This window comes from Takifugu flavidus, chromosome 3 (assembly GCF_003711565.1).
Source record: "Takifugu flavidus isolate HTHZ2018 chromosome 3, ASM371156v2, whole genome shotgun sequence".
NCBI classification, from domain to species: Eukaryota; Metazoa; Chordata; class Actinopteri; order Tetraodontiformes; family Tetraodontidae; genus Takifugu; species Takifugu flavidus.
This window is the reverse complement of record NC_079522.1, coordinates 3736735-3759593: the sequence shown is the minus strand read 5'-3', so window position 1 is coordinate 3759593 and position 22859 is coordinate 3736735. Positions and strand designations below refer to the sequence as shown.

The following is a 22859-nucleotide window of genomic DNA, read 5'->3' as shown; positions in this document are numbered from 1 at the left end:
AAGCTGAAGGCCAGACTTTTCCATCACTGTGGTCTGGGTTCTGGTCTGCTGCTCTCAATTGAAATCATTCAAAAATAATCTTTTAAATGCAGGAAATAAAGTTGAGCTGAAGCTGGTTGTAGACTTCTTTGGGTGTGACTTCCACATTGAAACAAAGGAAATGATTTTAAAAATTGATTCATTGTTCTTTACATTTCTACACATCAGGCACGGACACTTGATCACATCAACCACATTCTCAGGAAGGAAAACATCAACTCAAATCTTTCTGTAGATGCATTGCTTAAACAACCATGATGTGACTGCTCTGACTCTTGGAGAGCAGTTGAGGGTTGTAAAAAATCTTTTTTCTCTTTTTATTTTGAATACACAATGAATAGTCTGCCAGGTAGTCTATGTGCCTGGCCAAAAGATGTGTTGTTGCGAGTTTTTGGTCTCAACGGTGGAGCCAGAGAAAGAAATGTTTTAAAAGTAATCCACGATGTTCAAGAGAAAATACTGAGAGGAGGCCCGGGGCCTCGGAAAACTTGATCATACCAGAAACACTTCCAGGAAGGAAGTTGAATTTGATGCATCCTCAAGGGGTGCCCAAACTCCAATACTTGATTCTTTTCTGAAGAAAAAAAGCAATTACTCCCATCAGGCCATGAACGCGTGGATGTATACATTTTTATTCTAACTACCATGTACTATTACTGGTTAGTAACATGGGGATTTGAGGGTCAACTGTGAGAACAATGCGTTATCATTTTTGTTCTTAATGGTAGCACTATAGTATCATTCTTGAAGCGACAGAGTACATAACATTTATATTCTGAGCATGTATTCATTTCTTTATGTTTACATCACGTTTACATCCTCTTTGTATATTCCAAATTCTACTCTATTCGATTTTATCTAATTTTTCTCTGCGTGCTCTTGCTGTTGTTGCACTGTAAATTTCCCCATGTGGGACAATAAAGGACCTGAATCTGAATCTGAATCTGAATGTGACCTGCAGTGCTTTTTTTGACATGAAGGTCTTTGTTGTAGATCTTCAGTGCAGAGCAGAAAAAGCCAAACTTCCTGTGGGTGACACTTCAGTTGCAGTGCAACGCTCCATTACGGAAAATGACGACTCGTTTTAAATGCATTTTTAATTATCACTTTAGAGCAGAGATGAAACAGATTTCAGGACGCGCAAGACAACAAAATTGTTTTGAGCTGTGAACCGTCACAAACAATATCCCAAAAGAGCTCCACTTTGCGTGATTGTCCCAGGCTTTATCTGGTGGCAGCGTACACAGGGTGTGACTCCGGCTCCTTTTTTGGTGGAGTCCTTCTGCTTCTTTTCACTCTCTGGAAGTCTATTGATGAATAGTTCAAATCATCAGGGCTCATGTCCTGCGAAAAAAAAATTAGGGGTGTCAAAATGATGCAGAATTATGGAACAAAATATTTTAGAATGGACTATAGGAGTAGCTCAGACTGTAGGGGACCAGGCTGGGCGTTTGAGGTTCTATGGTTCAAATCCCCTGTGACTTGGATCGTCAACTGACAAGGTGCAGTCTAAGAGCACTGTTGGAGTACCTCTGAGCAAGGTAAAATGGATTTCTTCTTACACTTGAAGGGTTTCAGCTAACTTTAACAAACCACTGGTACTGTTGTAAAGGGACACGTGACAAGACAAACAAACACAAGGTGGCTACGTTTATTTGTAACTAAAGTCTGTTTCCACCAAAAAGCAGTTTTGTATAACAGTTTTGTAATGACTAATGTTCTACAGTAGATCTTCAGATGTTGCAGTCCTTCCAAAGCTGATACATCTGAGCAATGCTACATTGTGTAGCTGCACTAATATAATCGGTGAATATAACACCTTAATCAGTAAAAAATTACAAATGATTTGTTATCTTTTAGTTACCTTCCAAGAGAAATACTTATGATTAAGTTTACATTTAAACCAATTAATACATTTTTGCTTTAAATTGTAGTCTAACTGAAGCAGATAGCATTTAAAAATTACTAAATTGTCTGAAATTACCTCATTTGTTGTGGCAGTGCGTCTTTAGAAGTACCATGAAAGAAATCAGAAAAGTAGTTAAAAAAATATTAGGAAATACAGACCAAATCAACCCAAAAGATCCTAAGTACCTATCTGAAGCTTCCAGATTTTGACAACTAGACCAGCGATGACTCCAATCAGGGCAGTTATCAGAGCGCCCAAAATAAGCGGTATCACCATTATTCCTCCATTAGATTTTTCTACGAGGTGATTAAATAGAATGATTTTTAAAAATTGTTTTGACAGCTCTTGTAAAGCACACGTCTGTGTGGTATTCTATTGGAAGATAAAATAAATGTAAAGCAATCTTACCTTTAACCATAAGAGATGTTGCACTGTAAATTACTGGGTGTCTTTTTTCTCTATAGCCACAAAAGTACAACCCCGAGTCAGAGAAATCCACTCCTTTGATCGTGAGTATAAGGGTGATGGAATTGGACGACATGTTAAATTTTCCATTTTGGAACCTATCATAGAGTCTGACATCAGAATCGGGCCTGCTCATTGAGGCGACGTCGCTGGCGTCGGAACCATCGGTCAATTTGAACCAGAAAAGATTTAATGGTACGATGGAGACGTTGGTGCACTGCAGACTGATGTCGTCACCGACCTCAACACTTGCAGTGTGAAAAGTACAGGCTGAGAAAGACACTGAGAAAAGAAAACACCGTAATCCAACTGGATCCACATTAAGCAAAGAAAAGGATAAGAATTAACATTCAAGAGAACAAATATTTAAACTTACTGAATGTTGAGATCAAAGCTGTTATCAAAGTGATGTTGGTCATTGTTCTACCAGGAGGACTGAAGTGATACAGGAACTGAACGGTGCTACAGTAAAAGTGGTTGTGTGTCATGAGGAGGTTGGGCTGTTCTTTTCTTCTATCTGCTCAGACTGACAATATAAATGCTTTTATGAAACCCTGAAAATGTTATTATTGTACCACATTATTATTGATATTATATTTTAGTCAATCTGGAACTTGGAACACTGCCAGCTTTAACGTATAGAGGGGCACAATTTAACTGGACTAAACATCTGCAGGTTATCTTTTGTAGCTACCATTAGTCATGATGGCTGTTAAGCCAATCCCACCTTCGAACTTTTGCTGTTTCTCAAGATGAGTCCTGTAAAACTCCATCAGTAGCCATTCAACTACCGTTGCTAAGTCTGCAAGGTGCCAAGTACACTCACAATTTCCTGGAAATGTAATTGCTCTGCCCTTTATTATCAAGTTTGCATCAGACGTGACTTGTGGGACATCTAAGAACCCCACAATGCATTTCACCTCAGCCAGCTTCAGCAGTAGAAATGATGGAAGGCATGATTGAAAGAATGGCTAGTGGTTCCCATCACAACATCAGAATCCTGGTAAAACCTGGGTTACAACCTCCACCACACTTGCTGGCTAAACTGTTAATCTTTTGTTTTAATTTAGTTTCATCTACCTTTTTGGGCACTCTTCCCCAGATAACTAGGATCCAGAAGAAGCCAAACAACATGCAGATCCTCCTAATGACTTGCAAAAGAAAAGGCTGCTGTCATTTTTTTTTTCAGAAAATGAGAAACAGCTGTTGAACTCTCTTATTCCTTCACCTGATGTTGTTCAACGGTGCCTGAAGAGAACCGGCTGGTCATTCACTAGCTGATGCAGCAGTACAACAGATCCCCCTGTTGAGCTTGTCTCGTGATGACAATTAAGAGGCGTAGGTCTGTGCAGGGACATGTTATTTTAGTGTGTTCATTAAGCAATTGATAATTTAGTGAACTTCCCAGTGCCATTTGTTAACTTTGCTAAGGAGGTTAAATGATAGCAGCAGTTTGTCTTGCTAAAGAGTTTCATTTTAATGAAATTTTCAGGACATGTTGGCAATGAGGAAATGACCTGCTTGGTGGAGGTCTGTCCTCTCCAAGGGTTTTTTTTGTAGTTAGTTTCTGTGTTTATTTTATTTACCGTGTTATCCCACACTGATAGCGATCTTTTCATGTTTCCTGTTGCCAACCGTGTGTGCTCTCCTTTCAATGCTCTTGCACAGTGAAACGAGAGAAATCCCATCCAAAAGCAGGACAAACCCTAAATCGGAACCTTTTGCCATAAATGTCAATTCATTTCAGTTCAATTCAGCTTTATTTGTTTATAGAATTTGTTACAGTCTCTTGGTGCTTTACAGAAAAACCCTGTATATCTGACCCCCAAACAAGCAATAATAACAGGAAGAAAAACAGGACCAGATTCACATGTGGGATCAGAGTGGAAAGTTTAATCTTAATCTAAAGTAGAGAAGGTGTTAGTGTCTTTGGACAAGGAGCTGGTTCCACAGCAGGCACCCATTCTACTTTTAAACACTCTGGAACCTCCAGTGAAGCATCACCCTGGATGACTCCGGAAGCTCTCTATTGAATGTATCATGCACTACCCAATATATACCTATTTGCTGTTTAGGTCATTTTAAACAATTTCAGATAGAAAACTTTCTGGTGCAGCTGCATCTAACATATGAGACAGAAAGCATTGCTTACACCAGGGGTGTCCAAACGTGCCACATACAGTACATAAAAATATAAGAGGGGCTAGGCCACTTACTAGAAATTAGGTATATCGCCTTAACTTTAGTGTACAAAAGTTAGAATAATTAATTAAAAGTGGTCAAATATGTTATATTCTTGAATATAAGTAAAGACAAAACTACCTTCAACACAGCTTTCCATAAATGGCTCTTTAATGAGTTATTCAGAAAAAGCTTTGGTAGCTCATTCCCAGAACAGCGGCCTCAGATTTCTTCTTAGACAGAGGATTTACAGTACAGAGAAAAAAACAAAGGGGAAAATGTAACTGGTAAATTTCAAGCTTGTTATTTAAGATGTCTGTGTAGATTCTCAATAATCAGGTCATGCCAAAAATCCGGACAAATGTCACTTGATCAAGGAGTAAATCTGCATCAGATGAGATGAGCTGCTTTTGCATGTACAGTGTGTGCGCTTTGCACAGCGGTGTGTACTCTGGGTTAGCAAGAAAAAAGCATATAAGAAAGTGGTGCGCAAAAGCAGGGTTTGTCCCTGGTAGAGCAACTGCCTTGATGTCAACAGTAGCTCCCCCTGGTGTTAAAACTAAGAAGTGCAACACAAGCAAAAGTTGAAGTGCGGGCCATATTCTATTCTATTTATAAAATGTCTTGCGGAAAAATTAAAAATGGACCGCGGGCCTTAGTTTGGGCACCCCTGGCTTACACAATAGCCAAGGTCTAAAGGCATAGAGAAATAAATTAAGAAAAACATTTGGGTTAGATTAGAGAAGACACTTTGTGGAAACTTGGTCTCAACATCATTCAGTATGACCAACTTCAGATGGTAAGGTAGGCCTCAGGACACCTTAACAGCCCAAGGTGTGCCGGACGATCAATCAAGTTGCCAATAAATGCCAAGTGGACTACAGGACGACAAGATGTTTCCAGTATGTTGTTCAATGAATGAACAAATCATCTTTATTGAGAAATTTCCATTCTCTGAGAGACTGTAGGCAAACATGATGCAGCATTAATTCCTGTTGAGTCTGGTAGCCGAATAAATAACATTTTGTTCTGCATCTCTTCTTTGTCTTCCTTGTTTTGGTTGAAAAGCTACAGTTGCATATTTTAACTCCTCGATCTCCTCAAAATCGTTCCTCTACAAAAAGAGAGTATTGTTGTAGTTCTTGATGATTATTATCTCTGGGTGGTTGATTGAGCCCAAAAAAACAATCAACTCTGACTTACCTCCAATGTTGTAGGAGTCTTTTGGGGTTTATGAGCTGTTACAGAAGCATCACAACTAGAGTTTAGCACATTGCTAGCAAAATGAATTTGAAATGCTTTTCAGCAAGAGCAAAAAAAAAAAAAAACCTCTCTGAAGTTTCCTCAGTTTCACAATCAAGCCAATAATGATCATCAGAAGGAAGGTGGAGAGACAGCCCATACATATCATTAGAAGACTGTCACGTTTTTCTGGAAGACAGTTGATAAATGATTAATCTTTTCCTTTCCATTGGATAATTCATGTGCTTGACAATCCATTCATTAGCAAGATTTTTTTCTTAATGGAAATCTTACCACCATGGGTGTGGTTGTCCTTTTCATATGATTCGTTGTCCCCTTTTAAATAAATGAAGACACATTCAGCTTCCAATTTATCAGTTGGGGAATTCTTTAGACATCATCTTACCCTTAATATTCAATTGCACTCCTGTAAAATACAGAAGTCCTTCTGTGTAAAACCCACAGAAGTAAGATCCTGAGTCAGACACATCCACTTGAATGATGTTGAGAAAGACGGAGGAATTTGTAACTCCCATTACAAATTTTCCACTTTTGTAGCCTTCGCAGTATCCAGGTTTGGCCCCATCTCCGATCATGACAGAGACGCAGACAGCATTGGTTCCACTGACCCATTTGAACCAGAAAGTCAGGCAACTCTGCTGACAAATTCTGGAGCAGGTTAGCGTTGCTTCTTTTCCTGGCTGTGAGTCCACGGTCTTAACGTGGAGCGCTGAGACAGAAACCCTGCCTGAAGTGACGGGAGCACGAGCACAGGCAGTAAACACGTTTTTCAGTAAATAATCTAAACAAAATTCAAGATCAATACTCACCGAGGGCACAGATACTCAGTAAGGCGACCAGGCGCTTCATGCTGTTGCTCAACGATGTCCAACAACTTAACTGTGGCCCCTTCATGCACTTTCAGTGTGAGGAGGCGGTGCTGTTGTTTCAAACATGTCAAATACAACACATTGAATACAAATTTAAAAAAAATAAATAAAAAAATCACATACCATATCTTTTAAAATTACCTTAATAACAAAATAAGCAACTCTGAAATACATGTAATAATGCATTTTTGAACTTTCTGAATGAAATAACCTATTTATCCCGTAGGTAGAACCAGATATAGGATGTTGAACAGAATGGCAAGACAGTGAAAGAAGCACATTGGCCATGCTACTATCTCAAAATTATCAGTATTATAAAGAAAGAATTATCACGCAGAGTAGGGGACAGAGGCAACTGCAGTGGAGGAGCTGTGTGGTTGAGCCATGTGACTGCCTTTAATCTGAGAGAAGGGAGTAGAACACAGGTGAACAGTGCATAATAATACATCGTGTGGCATTACTAGTAAAATCCACCACCACAACGTAAATGAGATAATTGATATTGTGCTTGTATTATAAAAATTGCTTTAAAAACAACATGGAGAATGCAGTCATTAACTTAACGTAAATGATAACAAATAAATAACAACCAGGCAAGCTGTTGCAATATACCAGCAGCATTCTCAGAAGGCTTCACTCCTCAGATGTGAAGAGATTTAACAGAGGAACTGAGGAAACCCATCTGTAATCCAATATGACTGCAGCTATGGCTGTACATTACTGCGCATGTGAGCTGAGAACATCAGGATTGCAAAGGTTCCACCTTTAGGCGTATCGCTGTTTTGAATGCAATTCAGTTTGATCAGAAAAATCACAGCTCTACCATGTCATATTTAAATCATATTGGATTATAAATAACGAGCTTTAAAATTTCAGTTTAGTTTTGTTCAAAACCTGCAGTCAGTATATATAAAGTGAAGGGTGCTATAGAGAGACCACTGAAAGGTGCTAATGTTTTTCAAGCCACATTGGTATTGGTGGCTAGCTCTCTGATACAGCAGGAAACCAGTCTCTGATGGGTTGCTCTTTAGTTTCACACCTTCTTTTTCCAAGACAATGCATGCTTAGAAACGGTATCAGAAATTTTCTGTTGCTGTCAACTTTTTTTTTTTTTTTTAGCAGACTACCACACACACTTTCTTTTTAATGCATCTAAAATACATGGTGGATAGTGTGCAGAGGAAATTTGCGTTTGTTTTTTTTTCCACAAGCATGCACAGCATGCTAAGTTTAAGCCTGTCTTGATTATGCTTTTTTTTCCCCTCCCTTCTCGTTGAAGTTATCATGGTCAAATTAATTTGGGAGCTCTGCCGTTTAAGTTTTTTTTAGGTGAAGGTCATAGGTGAAGCTTAACAAAACGCACAAGAGGACATTATTAAAGAACAAACGCAAGGGTGACTGCCCCTTGCCTAACCCATACATGCTAACATTGATAGCTGGAAAAACTAGCTCATGAATTCCTGATACTATGGATCAGTTGTTCATCAAAAGTGAAACCGCCGCTTTTATCTGTAAGCTTCCTCCATAGGATGTCTGGGCTCCCCCTGGGGGGTAGAGACATTGCTCCCAAAATTAGAGGAACACTTTGAAAACACATCAGATCTAAAGGATGGGGGAATGATCTTGAATCTCTTTCCTGATAATAAAAAAAAAAGTAGGTCAGATCAGATCAGAAGCAGATTTATTGCCATTGTTCATGTAATACACAGTATTACACAAGCTAGGAATTTGTCTTGGTGTGACGCTGCGACATTCAACATAAAGAAGACAACACTAGAATAAGATAAATAAAATAAGACATATATACAGTATATATATAAATAGTAAGAAATAGTGCAGGTCGATGCAGGAGTAATGTATTGTGATGTATTAGTAACAAAATGATGCCACATAATTTGATATAAATGAAAATGATCACCCTATAGAGGGGGGAAATCAAAGACACCCCAAAAATAAAAGTGAAAAAATGATGCAGCAGACTGGTCCATTTTGCCAAAATGTCATTGTAGCAACTCACAATGATTCTCAGTAGTTTGTGTGGCCCCCACGTGCTTGTACGCATGCCTGACAATGTTGGGGCTCCTAATGAGACGGCAAATGGTGTCCTGGGGGATCTCCTCCCAGATCTGACCCAGGGCATCACTGAGCTCCTGGACAGTCTGAGGATTAACCTGGTGGCTCTGGATGGACCTAAACATAATGTCCCAGAGGTGTTCTATTGGGTTTAGGTCAGGTGAACGTGGTGGCCAGTCAATGGCATCAATTCCTTCATCCTCCAGGAACTGCCTGCATACTCTAGCCACATGAGGTCGGGCATTGTCGTGGACCAGGAGGAACCCAGGTCCCACTGCACCAGCATCACTGACCCACCACCAAACCGGTCATGCTGAATGATGTTGCAGGCAGCATAATGTTCTCCACGGCATCTGCAGACGCTTTCACGTCTGTTGCATGTGCTCAGGTTGAACCTGCTCTCATCATCGGTGAAGAGCACAGGGCACCAGTGGCGTAGTTGCCAATTCTGGTGGTCTATGGCAAATGCCAATCGAGTTCCACGGTGCTGGGCAGTGAGCAAAGGGCCCACTACAGGACGTCGGGCCCTCAGGCCACCCACATGGAGCCTGTTTCTGATTGTTTGGTCAGAAACATTCACACCAGTGGCCTGCTGGAGGTCATTTTGTAGGGCTCTGGCAGTGCTCATCCTGTTCCTCCTTGCACAAAGGAGCAGATACCGATCCTGCTGAAGGTTTAAGGACCTTCTACGGCCCTGTCCAGCTCTCCTGGAGTAACTACCTGTCTCCTGGAATCTCCTCCATGCTCTTGAGACTGTGCTGGGAGACACAGCAAACCTTCTTGCAACGGCACGTATTGATGTGCCATCCTGGAGGAGTTGGACTACTTGTGCAACCTCTGTAGCGTCCAGGTACTGCACCATGCTATCAACAGAGATGTTGATCCAAGCCAAATGAATAACTACAGCAGTAGGAAGTCAGTCAGTAAAAAATCAGCCAAAAGAGATGAGGAGGGAAAAAAAGTATCAGTGGCCTCAACCTGGAAAGCCATTCCTGTTTTGGGGGCCGTCTCCATGTTACCCCTCTGATGCACCTGTTGTTGATTTCATTAACAACAAAGCAGCAGAAACTGATTAACAACCCCCTCTGCCACTTAACTGACCAGATCAATATCCCAGAAGTTTGACTGATAGGTTGCTATACTCTGATTAAAAAGTGTTCCTCTAATTTTTTTTGAGCAGTGTAGAAAACATGACTGATTTCAAGAATTATTCAGCCAAAGGTTCTTTTGAGGAGATCAGACGGAACAGATGGAAAGGTCCAAATCGGCATGCGGGATATTGAAAAAAGAAAGCTCTTGTAAACTAGGTCAGATGTGAAATCTAATAGGAGGAATGAATTCTGCTGTCATGACTGGGTCCTTGCGCTTAAAGACATTTCTGGTGAGACTGTACTGATACAAACTGATAAGATGGACTCCAATGGAAAAAAATGAGTGGTTTGTAAAATAACTTTATTAAGCCAAAGGTTGTTATCATGTAATCACTCAGAACAGACAGGCAAGTCCAAATCAAGGATAACCCTGGAGAGCAATAGTTTGTAGATTTTAAAACAATCTTCCACAAAAAGGAAGGGAAAGTGGGTTTTTACACCCCTGCTGATAGGAGGTGACAGGTGAGTACAATTGGGGAAGGAGAGGAAATAGAAAGACAAGAAAAACAGACATAGGCCATTTCTTAAAATGAATACCTCTTGGGCCTTGTGGTTTGAAACATCTTGTGAAACATCATCAGTCTCCAACTAATTATGACTCCAATTCAAAGTTCACAACTCCTCAGTTAGTGTACTCGCTTGCTTTGAAAACAGGAAGTAGTTTGGTATTTTCGCTTTGATTGAGTTTGGCAGGGGCGGCACGGTGGTGTGGTGGTTAGCCTCACAGCAAGAAGGACCCGGGTTCGATCCCCGGTTGGGATTGATTGGGGACTTTCTGTGTGAGTTTGCATGTTCTCCCTGTGCCTGCGTGGGTTCTCTCCGGGTACTCCGGCTTCCTCCCACAGTCCAAAGACATGCATGATTGGGGATTAGGCTAATTGGAAACTCTAGATTGCCCATAGGTGTGAGTGTGAGAGTGAATGGTTGTGTGTCTGTATGTGTTAGCCCTGCGATTGACTGGCGTCCAGTCCAGGGTGTACCCTGCCTCCGCCCATTGTGCTGGGATAGGCTCCAGTCCCCCCGCGACCCTCAGTGGAGGAACAAGCGGTAGAAAATGAGTGAGAGAGTGAGTGAGTTTGGCAGCAAACCAGCATGATGAAGGTGTTGTTCAGTAGCTCTCAGCCCTTCTTGCAGGAAAATAAATGATGCGCATTTCCAACTGGTCTCACAGAGCCGTCTTGCTCCTTACAGGCGTCAGAAAAAACAGATATTCCACAGTTGAGATCATTAAGGTTGAGATCCTGTAAAAGTCTGCAGGAAATGGCATGTTACAACTGCATAACTTCAAAATCAGAAAACTTATGGAAATCTCCCAAAACCCAGTCAGACCAGCCAGGCTCTGACAGTAGTAGTTCTGTATGGCTTGAAGGAGGACTACTAAAAGATTATATGTTACTGAGGATACTAGCTGAATTGCATATTTAAACAGACTTGAAAAGAAATTGGAACAATCAGTCGAAGGTAACTGTGAAAGAGGTGTAGGCTATGTAGAGAAAATGTTAACTAGTGAGGTTTAATTTTGATTATCTTACAGCATTACATCAATTTAGATATCACAGTTAGGCAAAATTAAAGTACAGAAGCTCTGTAAAATGTAATACAACCATAAAAATAATTTATACTGTAGAGGCCACTGATATAATTCTATAGTAAATGTTTAAGCATATTGCAGAGGCAGAAACTGTAAATGAATGAAACTGAAATGGTTCACAGTGAGAAGAAGATCTTACTTTGGTGGGAATCATTCTTCTGATCCTGCTTAACTTGTCATCTTCACCATCTTTCAGAAAAGAAAAAGATGGGATTAAAATATGTTTCATATACTCCAACAACTAAGACAATAGATAATAATCTTACCTCGAAATTGTGTAACATTTAAAAATGTCACCGTAGAGAATTCAATACATTTGTGTGTGTACATTCCACAGAAATAGTCTAGAGTCCAGAATCAGATAAATCTGCTTGCATGATGTGAACAAAAAGAGTTGAGATGTTGGAAGTCATTTTAAATGAATAATGGGTTTACCTTGATTGCCCTCTTGCTGTGGGACATTTCTCACAGCTATGGCAAGAGATAAAAATGTGTTTAAAAGCAAGTATTTTGGCTTGGATTAAACAATTATAGGGTGTAACCTACCACTCTTGAGGTTTTTGACTTTGAAAGCCAGAGCGATGATGATTATTGTGAGGAGAATGCAAAGACCACTCAAAATAATATTTAGTTTTGGTGACGTGTCACTGCACTGGTCTGAAATTAAATAAAAGGTAAAAGGCCTTTAAATGTTTTCAAGTAAAATTACTTTCTCCAAAGAAATCTGAAAAGTGAACCTCTAAAACAAATCTTACTCTGAGATTCGTTGAGATCGTTTAACTTGTCATCTTCACCATCTTTAACAAAAAAAGATGTGATCAAAATACTCTTCACTTATTACAAAAACAAGTAAGACAATAGATAATAATCTTACCTTGAAATTGTGTAACATTTAAAAATGTCACCGCAGAGAATTCAATACATTTTTGTCCGTATATTCCACAGAAATAGAGTCCAGAATCAGATAAATCTGCTCGCATGATGTGAACAAAAATAGTTGAGATGTTGGAAGTCATATTAAATTTAGTTTTATCAAATCCAGGGCAGATTAGAGCTTTCTGTGTAGGGGTGAACATTGATGCGATGGCGTTGGGCTTGGTTCTGTTGACCAGTCTGAACCAAATGGTCTGACTTTGCTCTGTAGAAGTATTGGAACAGGCCAGGGTGACATCTTCACCCTGGCGAACCTCCACAGTCTCAGGGCCAGAGCCTGAGATGAAAATCCAGCCTGAAACAGAAAACAGGCTCATTGTGAGTGGCTGTCACATTAAGCAGCAATATTTCAAAATCAGATCTATGAAAACCCATTAATGAGTTGAAAATAAAGATTGATTTTAAAAGCTAACACTGCAATCGCTAGACCGTACTCACTCAGACTGCAGAGTAGAGCTGTGAACAAGTCCAACCTCTTCATTGTGATTCTACAACTGTGGCTCAGCCAGGCCACTTTTATCAGTGACAAACGGGCCGCTGATGGAAATGGGTGGGGTAGCAAACCAAGCATGTTCTTCAACATTCATGGTAGCATGGAGGCCTTTAGCTGATCTCCAGGAGGCGCTATGGTCTCTTTGTCTCTGATCATACAATTTTCAAGACCAAGTCAAATAGTCAGCTCAGATATTGTGCAGCACCCACAAGCTTCCAGGCCTCTGGTAGGGACTCGTGCTTGAAGAGGGGGAGACAATTTTCCCAGTATTGGATAAATAAACTTTTATCTCTTCAAATTTAATTTTATCTTATCTTATATTGAAGTAGATGTATTTCAGGTTTATAGTTATTGAGTTGCTGTTATCACTGATACTTAGAATATCGGCTAAAGCCACCCTGAAAAGTATCATTATGCCAATTTTGTGGAAAATTAATGCTCCCTGTTTTTCAAGCATTTTTCCCCACTTGCATGGAAATTGTGAGAGTGGAGCTGAAACTAATGAACATCTAGGCCAGGGGTGGCCAACCAGTCAGAGCCTAAGAGCCACATTTTTTACTGTGTTACCGCAAAGAGCCACATCATAGACGTGGGCACACATGAACATCACCTCATCCCTTCCTCACACACACAGACCTCTGCTTAGCCAGATTTATTGTAAATGTCACACACAAACATGATAATGACAGAATTTGACTTCTACAGACCACGGGCCGGTCATTTTCAACAATGAACATTGTGTGCACTGCCTCTCACACACACAAACTCTCAATTCAACTAAGTCCACAAACAAAAACATAATAATTAAAATATCTTTTTTTCTCTTACTATGCATGTTGCTTTGTGGGACTTCTGGCATTCCTTGCTTTGAACAATCCTCTTCAAATCTGGCTTGTATTCAGTTGCTGCCACGCAGTCAGAACAGATCGATGCTTTGGTTTCACGTGTTTCAGGGTAGAAAACAGACTCGCAGACGTATGTTGACCCAAATATTGACAGTATCTTAAGCGCAGCCCGTTTGACATTGGGGTATTTTTCCATTGGCACACTTTTCCAGAACTCAATGGCCCCTTCCCTTAAACCAGGTTTCAGTTGGTGCTCCTCACAAAGATCGATCATCTCCAACTCAGCTGCAGCCTCACCTGTTGCTAGCGGGGCTTTCCAACAGTGCGTCTCCACATTAAAAGGGGCAGCGAGGAATGCAATCTGTGGCCTTTTCAGTTGTGGATCACGGAACCAAGTCACGAAGCTTTCGTGCATTTTTTCCTGCCATTTTGAAGGCGAACTTGACACTAATTATTTACTCAAAAGATCTTGTCCCTACTGAGAAACTTTGCGGTATTTTCATCTAACGCGCATGCGCTTTTGGCGAACGTACCGTATTGAACTCAAGCCAAACGAACACGCACATTAAAAAAAACCACAAACCCAAACTTCGATATGAACGTTAGAGCCGCATGAAACCAGGCAAAAGCCGCATGCGGCTCGGCCAGGCCTGATCTTGGCACACAGATGGCTAGTCTCTGGATAACTGTTAGAAGTTATTCAGGTTTTCATGATGCATTCTGTTACTTGTGTTCCATGTTGTCCTTCCTATGAGATGGTTCATTTTTTCCACTCATGCATGCCATTATTTAATTCACTGCAGGTTTCTTGTTGATGACCTTATTGTAAAACACAAAATGTCGCAATAGAAAAATGAAAGTTGGCCGCTTCCTGTGACACACTAGTGGTGCGTCTCCCTCGGCCATTATAGAAGCAAAGACAAACATTCCACCTAAGAAACATACCTAACGAGATAAACATGGTAGCTTTTTGACTCGCTACAGCATTTGCACATACATTATAAATCATGTTCAGATTGACATGAAAACTGATCCCAGTTGAAGCTACAGTTCATCTGGTGGCTGCATAAATGACAGTTGGTTCCTGCTCACTCTTTGATGCACGTGTGAGGTTTCTCTTCGGCTTTGGCCGAAATGTAAGAGCTGCGTAGTTGATGTTATCCAAGCCCAAATCCTGTAAATCACAGGATTTATATTTACACATAAGTAATGAGTGCAGTAACGGCTGTGTTCAAATAAAGTCGCTTTACTCGAACTGTTTTTAAACACAATGACTGACTTGCAGGTCAGTTATTGTGTTTAAAATATCAACTTTTTGGGACTCATTTAACTGTAACAAGAAGCAACAGCATGGGCTGAAGTTGTCTTATTGAGCGGGGGGAAAAATAAAAACAAATTGCATTGTGGTGATTTAAAAACAAACTATTTGCTGCAAAATCAGGTCGAGTGGATTCTTAAAACCAATGCACTGCATACTTCAATGGCAAGTTTTTCAATGATAAATGGGTTTACCTTGATTGCCTCTTGCTGTGGGACATTTCTCACAGCTATGGCAAGAGATAAAAATTTGTTTAAAAGCAAGTATTTTAGCTTGGATTAAACAATTATAGGGTGTAACCTACCACTCTTGAGGTTTTTGACTTTGAAAGCCAGAGCGATGATGATTATTGTGAGGAGAATGCAAAGACCACTCAAAATAATATTTAGTTTTGGTGACGTGTCACTGCACTGGTCTGAAATTAAATAAAAGGTAAAAGGCCTTTAAATGTTTTCAAGTAAAATTACTTTCTCCAAAGAAGTCTGAAAAGAGAACCTCTAAAACAAATCTTACTCTGAGATTCGTTGAGATTGTTGTCATCTTCACCATCTTTAACAAAAAAGATGTGATCAAAATACTCTTCACTTATTACAAAAACAAGTAAGACAATAGATAATAATCTTACCTTGAAATTGTGTAACATTTAAAAATGTCACCGTAGAGAGTTCAATACATTTGTGTGTGTATATTCCACAGAAATAGAGTCCGGAATCAGATAAATCTGCTCGCATGATGTGAACAAAAATAGTTGAGATGTTGGAAGTCATATTAAATTTACTTTTATCAAATCCAGGGCAGATTAGAGCTTTCTGTGTAGGGATGAACATTGATGCGATGGCGTTGGGCTTGGTTCTGTTGACCAGTCTGAACCAAATGGTCTGACTTTGCTCTGTAGAAGTATTGGAACAGGCCAGGGTGACATCTTCACCCTGGCGAACCTCCACAGTCTCAGGGCCAGAGCCTGAGATGAAAATCCAGCCTGAAACAGAAAACAGCTCATTGTGAGTGGCTGTCACATTAAGCAGCAATATTTCAAAATCAGATCTATGAAAACCCATTAATGAGTTGAAAATAAAGATTGATTTTAAAAGCTAACACTGCAATCGCTAGACCGTACTCACTCAGACTGCAGAGTAGAGCTGTGAACAAGTCCAACCTCTTCATTGTGATTCTACAACTGTGGCTCAGCCAGGCCACTTTTATCAGTGACAAACGGGCCGTTGATGGAAATGGGTGGGGTATTATCATATTAATGCAACGCAGGTTGTACATCATACTTAAGATATTTGTAACTGATGTTAGTATACGATGATTAAACAGAACAGATTTTTGCATATAGTACTAGTTTTACTTAAAAACAAAACAAAAAAAGAACTTGATGTTTATCGGAAATAAATAATGTTGGGTTTTACTCGACCATCTGTCAAAAACTGCTTGACCTAGATGAAGATGTGGCCTGGAGGATGCTGCCATGAGTGCATTTTTAACTATTCTACTTAAAAATTGTTCAACTTATCAACTCATATCTAAGACCACGGTTGACAGGAAGGCAGTGACAAATTTTCCAGTTGGTAAACCTCACGTCTCACCTTACATCCTTGACAGTACTTTAAGAGTGAAGTTGTTTCACACCAGCAGCATAAAATTTCCATCTCAGTTAACACCACCTTTTCTGAGCACCAAAGGTCACCTCTCAACAATTATATATAAAGAAATAAATGGACACAACAATAAAGCAAAAATAAATATATAGTAAGAACACAAAAGCACAAAACAGATCATTTTTGAAGGAGATATGAAATAAAGTGAAGTCAGTGAAATCATTTAGTCCCAAATGAAAATATGGCAATTAGATGTTATAAGCTTGGTGGACAAAGGTGAGTTTTGAGGCAGGATTTAAATGTGGTGAGACATGGAAAATGTGTATGTCATGCTGGAGTGTGTTCCGCTGAAGTCTGTAAACCCCATGGTGGTCAACTGAGCAGGTTGGAGTTTAATGGAGTAGGCGGGTATGAGACTACAGGCAGGTATTTTGGCATGAAGGATAAGATACTGAGTGCCTAGGTTGTTGTTGGATTTAAACTTTGGAAGCAGAAAATTAAAAATGATAGGAGGATATTTGTAGGAAAGTGAATTTGTTGTAGAACACTAGTGAGGTGGCTGGTGCAGGGGATTCTGTTAATGATGCTGGTGGCAGAATTTGGAACCGCCTAAATTGAATGGGTGGACCTGTTTGGTAAAGCACAAAGAAGGGTGTTGCAGTAATGAGACTGAGACACACACACACACACACACACACACACACACACACACACACACACACACACACATTTTTCCTTGGATCTGTCTCTTTGACATTGGACATTGCAGGTCAGAGCACTCAATTGGATCACTGTTGTTTTCACTTCCCATATTGTCATTTTGTACTCAGCTGGTAGTTCGATAGAATTGTAGCCTTCTGAAGATCCTTCATGATCAGGACCCACCGGCCTTTTGATTAACCACCCAGAGTGGGGCCTCATCGATTAGCGGCTGGTTCATTAGTGCTGCCAGGTGTATACTGAGAGCTGCTTCTGCAAGCCCTTGTGGATCAACAGACAGAAGCCACAAACAAAGCAACCACACACTTGAAATGCTAAAGTTCTTCCATTTCTGTTTGCAGCAATGGATCATGACATCATCAGAACCATCTGTGGTAATGCATCATTAAGTGGCGTTTAAACAATCTTTGATTGTGAATCTTTTGTCTTTTTTTTTTTTTAATCTTTTTGAGCTGCTCTTTGAGCTGCTGTACATTCATGTGCTGCTGTAACCTCATTAGTTTCAGAGATGAGAGGTGTCTGTTGGCCACTGAAACCTTTGAAATTAAAACACCACAAGATCTTTGGTTTAAATGCTAAAACATATGTATTTATAGTAACCCGCATAAATGAAGGCAGGCGCACCTGTCGGCAATTTCCATCAGGCCACCTATTTAAGGAGGGAGCACCTGCCTACCAGCATCGGAGTGTTTTGGTGTCTTCCCTGCTTGTTTGAGGTCTCCACACTGTCCTGCTGGACTTTTCAATGCGCAGAACCTGACTCCCATGTTGGCTCTGCGCTGGAGCTCTCTGTGCTCCCCGGAAGATTGAACGACTGCTTCCCTGCGGTCCAGGAGGACTGCCAATTTGATTTGTTTTGTTAAATAAAGACTAGTTTTTGGACTTTTTATCACTGCGTTCTTGCCTGCTTTCAGGTCCTGTAAAAACCCAACCGTAACATTAACACATGATGGAGTGTTTGTCTCATCCAGTTGGCTTTTTGGTTGATCTTCAGTAATTGCTGCTTTTGAAAACTATTTTTTTTGGGGTTATTTTACACTTGTACCCATCAGTGGTCTGTGGATGTGAAATTAAAATGAACATGTCCTGATATACAGTGTTTTTTTTAGGGGAAAAAAGAGCAATGTAGGTAGTATATTATTCATTTTTAATTTAATTTTGGTCCTTTACCTCCTAGCCTCGATTGAGTCACCGGATCCACCTCTGTCTGGGCTCTGATACTTTCTACTGTACAAATTAAGTACTGCAAACAACACGGTACAATCTTTCCTCCATAAAAAATATACATAGGAAACTAATATTCAGATAGCATTTGCTGACATGGCCAACAAGAACAAGAAAACATCTATTGCCTCAAAGCAGAGTACACACATTTATTCTGTCTGTTCTCCTTCCTTAATCTGTTGGGCTGGTTGACCCTGAAAGCTGCATAATGGAGGTTGTCTTCCTCTTGATAGCCCTGGCAACAGGTGGAAAACATTAAATTAGTGTGAGTGTGTGTGTGTGTGTGTGTGTGTGTGTGTGTCTGTGTGCAAACAAAGATACTCTTAAAAAAAAATCAAAATTGTCTCCACCTCTGCATTTGCTGTGGATGAGGCTGGGAACCTTGATTGTGAGTCTGTTGGAAATACAGAAGAGGACATTTTTAAGTTATCTTCACAGTTTACTTTTAAGAATATTTAAAATCTATAACATCAGTTACCCAGAGAGTGATGACTGTTTCTTGCTTTTGTCATAAATACTGAAATGGACAAGAAAACAACGACGATGATGGTAAATATCCAGGCCGCACTCAGGAAATACACCAAAACAAGATGGTTTCCTTTATCTGTAACGAGAGGCATCAGAAATTGTGATATCCACAAAGCAGTTTCAGATAATTATTCAAGTCGTTTCAAAAATTTGTCATCTCCCTTTACATCATGCCAGTTATGATTATTTTATAAAGTAACACTATATAAACAGAACTGATACTTAAATAACAAGAATATTTGTTAAAGTTGACCTTTGGCCACAAATGTTTGTTGAAGTGCTGCCGTGGTGTCTATATAGAATTCAAACTGGAAATAAATTATATTACAGTATTAACTATAAATCACTGCACTGCCATAAATCACTTTGTGTTTAAACCAAATGAATGGAGGGAATTAAGATACACTTTGGGTGTTTTTTTTTTTTTTGGAACAATGAGGTCAATCAATGGATGTTGGCTTTAGCGTTTTGAAACATGACAGCGTAACTAATTTTGCAAAGTATGCAAAACAATCTGCTCAAATCTGTATAGCACTTTAACAGCCTGTATAAATATTTTGAATAAAATGATTTCAAACTCGCTCACCCTCAAACACCAGCTTGGTTCCATTTCCAAACAGAATGTGTCCACATGCTGCAACAGCACAATAGTAGGTCCCAGTCTGAGAAGTGTTCAGGTTCTTCATGGAGAAGCTGTAGAAACAGGTGTTGGTTTTCCTCTCACACTGCTTATTCCTGCCTGTATGGCTGTACATGAGTCCCAGTTGAGATGGTCCAGAGTTTCTGAACCAGTAAACAGTGTGATCCCCATCACAAGTCCACCCAGTATGTACTGTACAATTCAGCATCACGGAACCTTCTGCTTGGATAGACTGTGATGCTGACTGATCTATGGTCAACCCTGAACCCTCTACAATGACTTTATAGCCTTCTAGAAAGTCAAATACTGTTAAATACTGATTTACACAGTAATAGGTGGCTGAGTCTGATAACTCCAAATCTGATATTGTCAGATAAGCTCCTTTGTTAGCAGGATGTATTTGGAAACGTGGATTGGTTTTGAAGTCATTAACAAATATCCAATGTTTACTTGATATCCAGTACGTACAGATCAGCCTCGGCCTCTCTCCCAGAATTTGTTTAAACAAAGAGATCTTGGTAGAAACATCATCTCTGTGAAGACACGGCAAAGTCAGGTTCTGTCCAGGTTTGACCAAGATAAAATTGGTCTTCCAATCCAAAGATGGAGAAAATTCCCTTGTAGCTGTTTAAGAGAAAATCAAACAGCAAGCACAAAAGGAGGAAGATTAATTCTTGAACTTTGGAACTTAAGAAATTTGCAATTAATAATATATACATATATTCACCTCACCAATTTTCTCTAAGCACATCAGACAGAAAACAAACTTTGCAGATGCCATCTTGCTCCAAGTGTTGGGCAGAGTGAAGAGAAGACTGGTTCTTTGTACACTGATAAATGCAGAGCTTGTGTCTGATTGGGCAGCCAGAGATGACTTGAGGGTGTGACATACAGGAAACACGATCACATGTAATCTGGCTGATAAAGGTGAAAGATTTGCTTGAGAGAACTAATACGTTTAGCGATCTATTTTCTGTCATTTCTCCCTTAATTGGTGCGAGTGCTGGTGCATAGGCTTGCTACATTTGGGCAGGAAGTGCACGCTGGACTAGTTCATGGCAAGACAAAGATCCAGTGGTTCAAGTAAATGCTCAGTAATTAGTTTCATGAAACACTTGTTTGACCACTTTCCTTTAGGCGTTTATAATTGCTTGTGTCATGGGAGGAGGGCTGTTGTGTTTTTACTTCAAATTAATGTAGAAAGCCTTGATATATACATCCTTCTCCATGCTGTGCCTTTGTTTTTTTTGTATCTCAAATGCCTGCTTCTGCAGACACTTCTACATCCTGTTCAAAACCACATGTCATTTACCTTTCAAGCTTTTTTCACACTAAATTACGATGTGATTCGTGTGTGACCTTATATCAACAGCATGGTATACCCACAGGGATTACATTGGTCCTGACGTGATGGTATCATAGAGGTACCTGTTTGCAATAGTATAGTTATGGTTGACTTCATGTGAAATTAACATCACCCCAAACTCAGACTGGTGTCACTCAATGAATAAAAAAAGTCTTTAATCTATGAAACATATTTTTTACAAAGATCAATCAATATCTTCACATTCCTGTATGTCAATATTTGAGGTGTGCCTTAAATAGTTTTATGTTGTGCAACATCCTATGCCGTAGTCTGATGATGTGGCTGTATAGATTATACTGATGAGGTAGCCAATGGATACAAGATACAGTATTTCTCAGTGTTAGACTTCTGTGGTCTTGCAAGTTAAGGCCTTGGGTTTCTGATTAATTTCTTATAACCTTTGAGTGTTATTCTGATTCACACATTCTAAAACATTTTCGTATTGTTACAAGTTTTAAAATATTTCTCTATAAAATAAAACTACAACAGCAGAACACACATTATAAATTGAGCATGGCCGAGTGGCCAGTTTGAATTAATTTTCAGCTAAATATCAAGCCTAACTTTTGCTTGTTTTGAATGTTGTAAACTGGGGGTCTATTAGGAACAGACTAAACATATGGCCACTGGATCAATTAGATTTAAATGGCAAATTGATCATGTGGTGCAATGGAAGGTACAGACAATGATTGTTCAAGTATGTGGAGAGTATGTGCAAGTATACAAATGTTTGTTGTTTTGTGAGGTTGTGTGCATGGGGGGGATGCAGGTATATGTATGTTAATGTGTAAAGACATTGTGGAAGACATGCATCATCCCAGTTCTTAAGAAGAATCCTCCCAGGGAGCTGAATGTCTTCTGACCAGTGAAACTCACCTCACACCGCAGCACGGGACAAACTCAGCATGATAGTAGTGGACCTGGATTCCTGGTTCTCCAGCTACCGTATCTCACCGACAGGCCACGGTATACCAGCCTGAAAGACACTGTGATTAGCAGCACAAGAGCACCCCAGGGCACAGTGCTGGGCCCTCTACTATTAACCCTGTACACATTAGACTTTTACTACAACTTTGAGCTGTGCCAAATTTAGAAGTTTGTCAATGACACAGCCATTGTGGGATGCATCAGGGGCAACAAAGAGATGGAGTAACAACAATCAGACGGAGTATAGGAGCCTGGTCATGGAATGCCTGGAGCCACATGAACCATCCACACCTCAACGCCTCAAAGACAAAGTAACTAGTCACTGACTTTGGGATGTCTAGAGCAAAACTATGACCAGCTCTTAGAGAAAGAGTTGAGGTGGAGGCTGTGGAGTTCTACAAGTACCGTATTTTCACGACTATATGGCGCACCTAAAACACTGAGATTTTCTCAAAAATCGACGGTGCGCCTTATAATATGGTGCGCCTTGTGTGTGGACTGAGTTCCAAAATCTGCAGTTCGCCTTTGGTGGGTGCACTACGGTAAACGCTCCGCCAATCGATTAGCGGCACACCTACGCGTAAGGATCCCCTAAAATGGCGCCGGTCAAGCAAGATGCGTATGAATGAGGCTTACTTTAAACTGCAGGACATTAAATATGAAAATATTTAATGAAAATGGCAATCGAGCAATCTTAATATTTTCGCTTTATGAGGAGGCGGC

At 40.0% G+C, this 22859-nt stretch overlaps 4 protein-coding genes across 6 annotated transcripts; all 4 read right to left on the bottom strand.

Moving 5' to 3' along the window:
• Positions 1-4743: 4743 nt before the first annotated feature.
• LOC130522156 (uncharacterized) lies at positions 4744-10643 on the bottom strand. The gene is made up of 7 exons (XM_057026208.1): positions 10199-10643; positions 6667-10139; positions 6243-6584; positions 6131-6172; positions 5924-6025; positions 5798-5832; positions 4744-5708 (listed from the first exon to the last, which is right to left on the bottom strand). The coding sequence occupies exons 2-7, from the start codon at positions 6749-6751 to the stop codon at positions 5580-5582; spliced, it is 735 nt and encodes a 244-aa protein (XP_056882188.1). The 5' UTR covers positions 6752-10139; positions 10199-10643; the 3' UTR covers positions 4744-5579.
• A 391-nt stretch (positions 10644-11034) lies between these two features.
• Positions 11035-13930, bottom strand: LOC130522153 (uncharacterized). 3 transcript variants are annotated; one of them, XM_057026204.1, is made up of 8 exons: positions 13796-13920; positions 12913-13115; positions 12416-12769; positions 12297-12338; positions 12088-12198; positions 11977-12012; positions 11808-11885; positions 11035-11730 (listed from the first exon to the last, which is right to left on the bottom strand). In XM_057026204.1, exons 2-8 carry the CDS (start codon positions 13055-13057, stop codon positions 11567-11569), a joined length of 930 nt encoding a protein of 309 aa, XP_056882184.1. In that variant the 5' UTR covers positions 13058-13115; positions 13796-13920; the 3' UTR covers positions 11035-11566. The 3 variants fall into 3 exon arrangements, with proteins under 3 accessions (XP_056882184.1, XP_056882185.1, XP_056882183.1); XM_057026205.1 differs by lacking the exon at positions 12913-13115 and having other exon boundaries at positions 13796-13930; XM_057026203.1 differs by lacking the exon at positions 13796-13920 and having other exon boundaries at positions 12913-13338.
• On the bottom strand, positions 13605-16401 carry LOC130522155 (uncharacterized). The gene is made up of 6 exons (XM_057026207.1): positions 16252-16401; positions 15756-16109; positions 15644-15679; positions 15435-15545; positions 15325-15359; positions 13605-14986 (listed from the first exon to the last, which is right to left on the bottom strand). The coding sequence occupies exons 1-6, from the start codon at positions 16376-16378 to the stop codon at positions 14864-14866; spliced, it is 786 nt and encodes a 261-aa protein (XP_056882187.1). The 5' UTR covers positions 16379-16401; the 3' UTR covers positions 13605-14863.
• A 2176-nt stretch (positions 16402-18577) lies between these two features.
• LOC130522149 (uncharacterized) lies at positions 18578-20963 on the bottom strand. The gene is made up of 5 exons (XM_057026202.1): positions 20576-20963; positions 19790-20467; positions 19154-19279; positions 19026-19069; positions 18578-18910 (listed from the first exon to the last, which is right to left on the bottom strand). Exons 1-5 carry the CDS (start codon positions 20622-20624, stop codon positions 18797-18799), a joined length of 1011 nt encoding a protein of 336 aa, XP_056882182.1. The 5' UTR covers positions 20625-20963; the 3' UTR covers positions 18578-18796.
• Positions 20964-22859: the final 1896 nt, after the last annotated feature.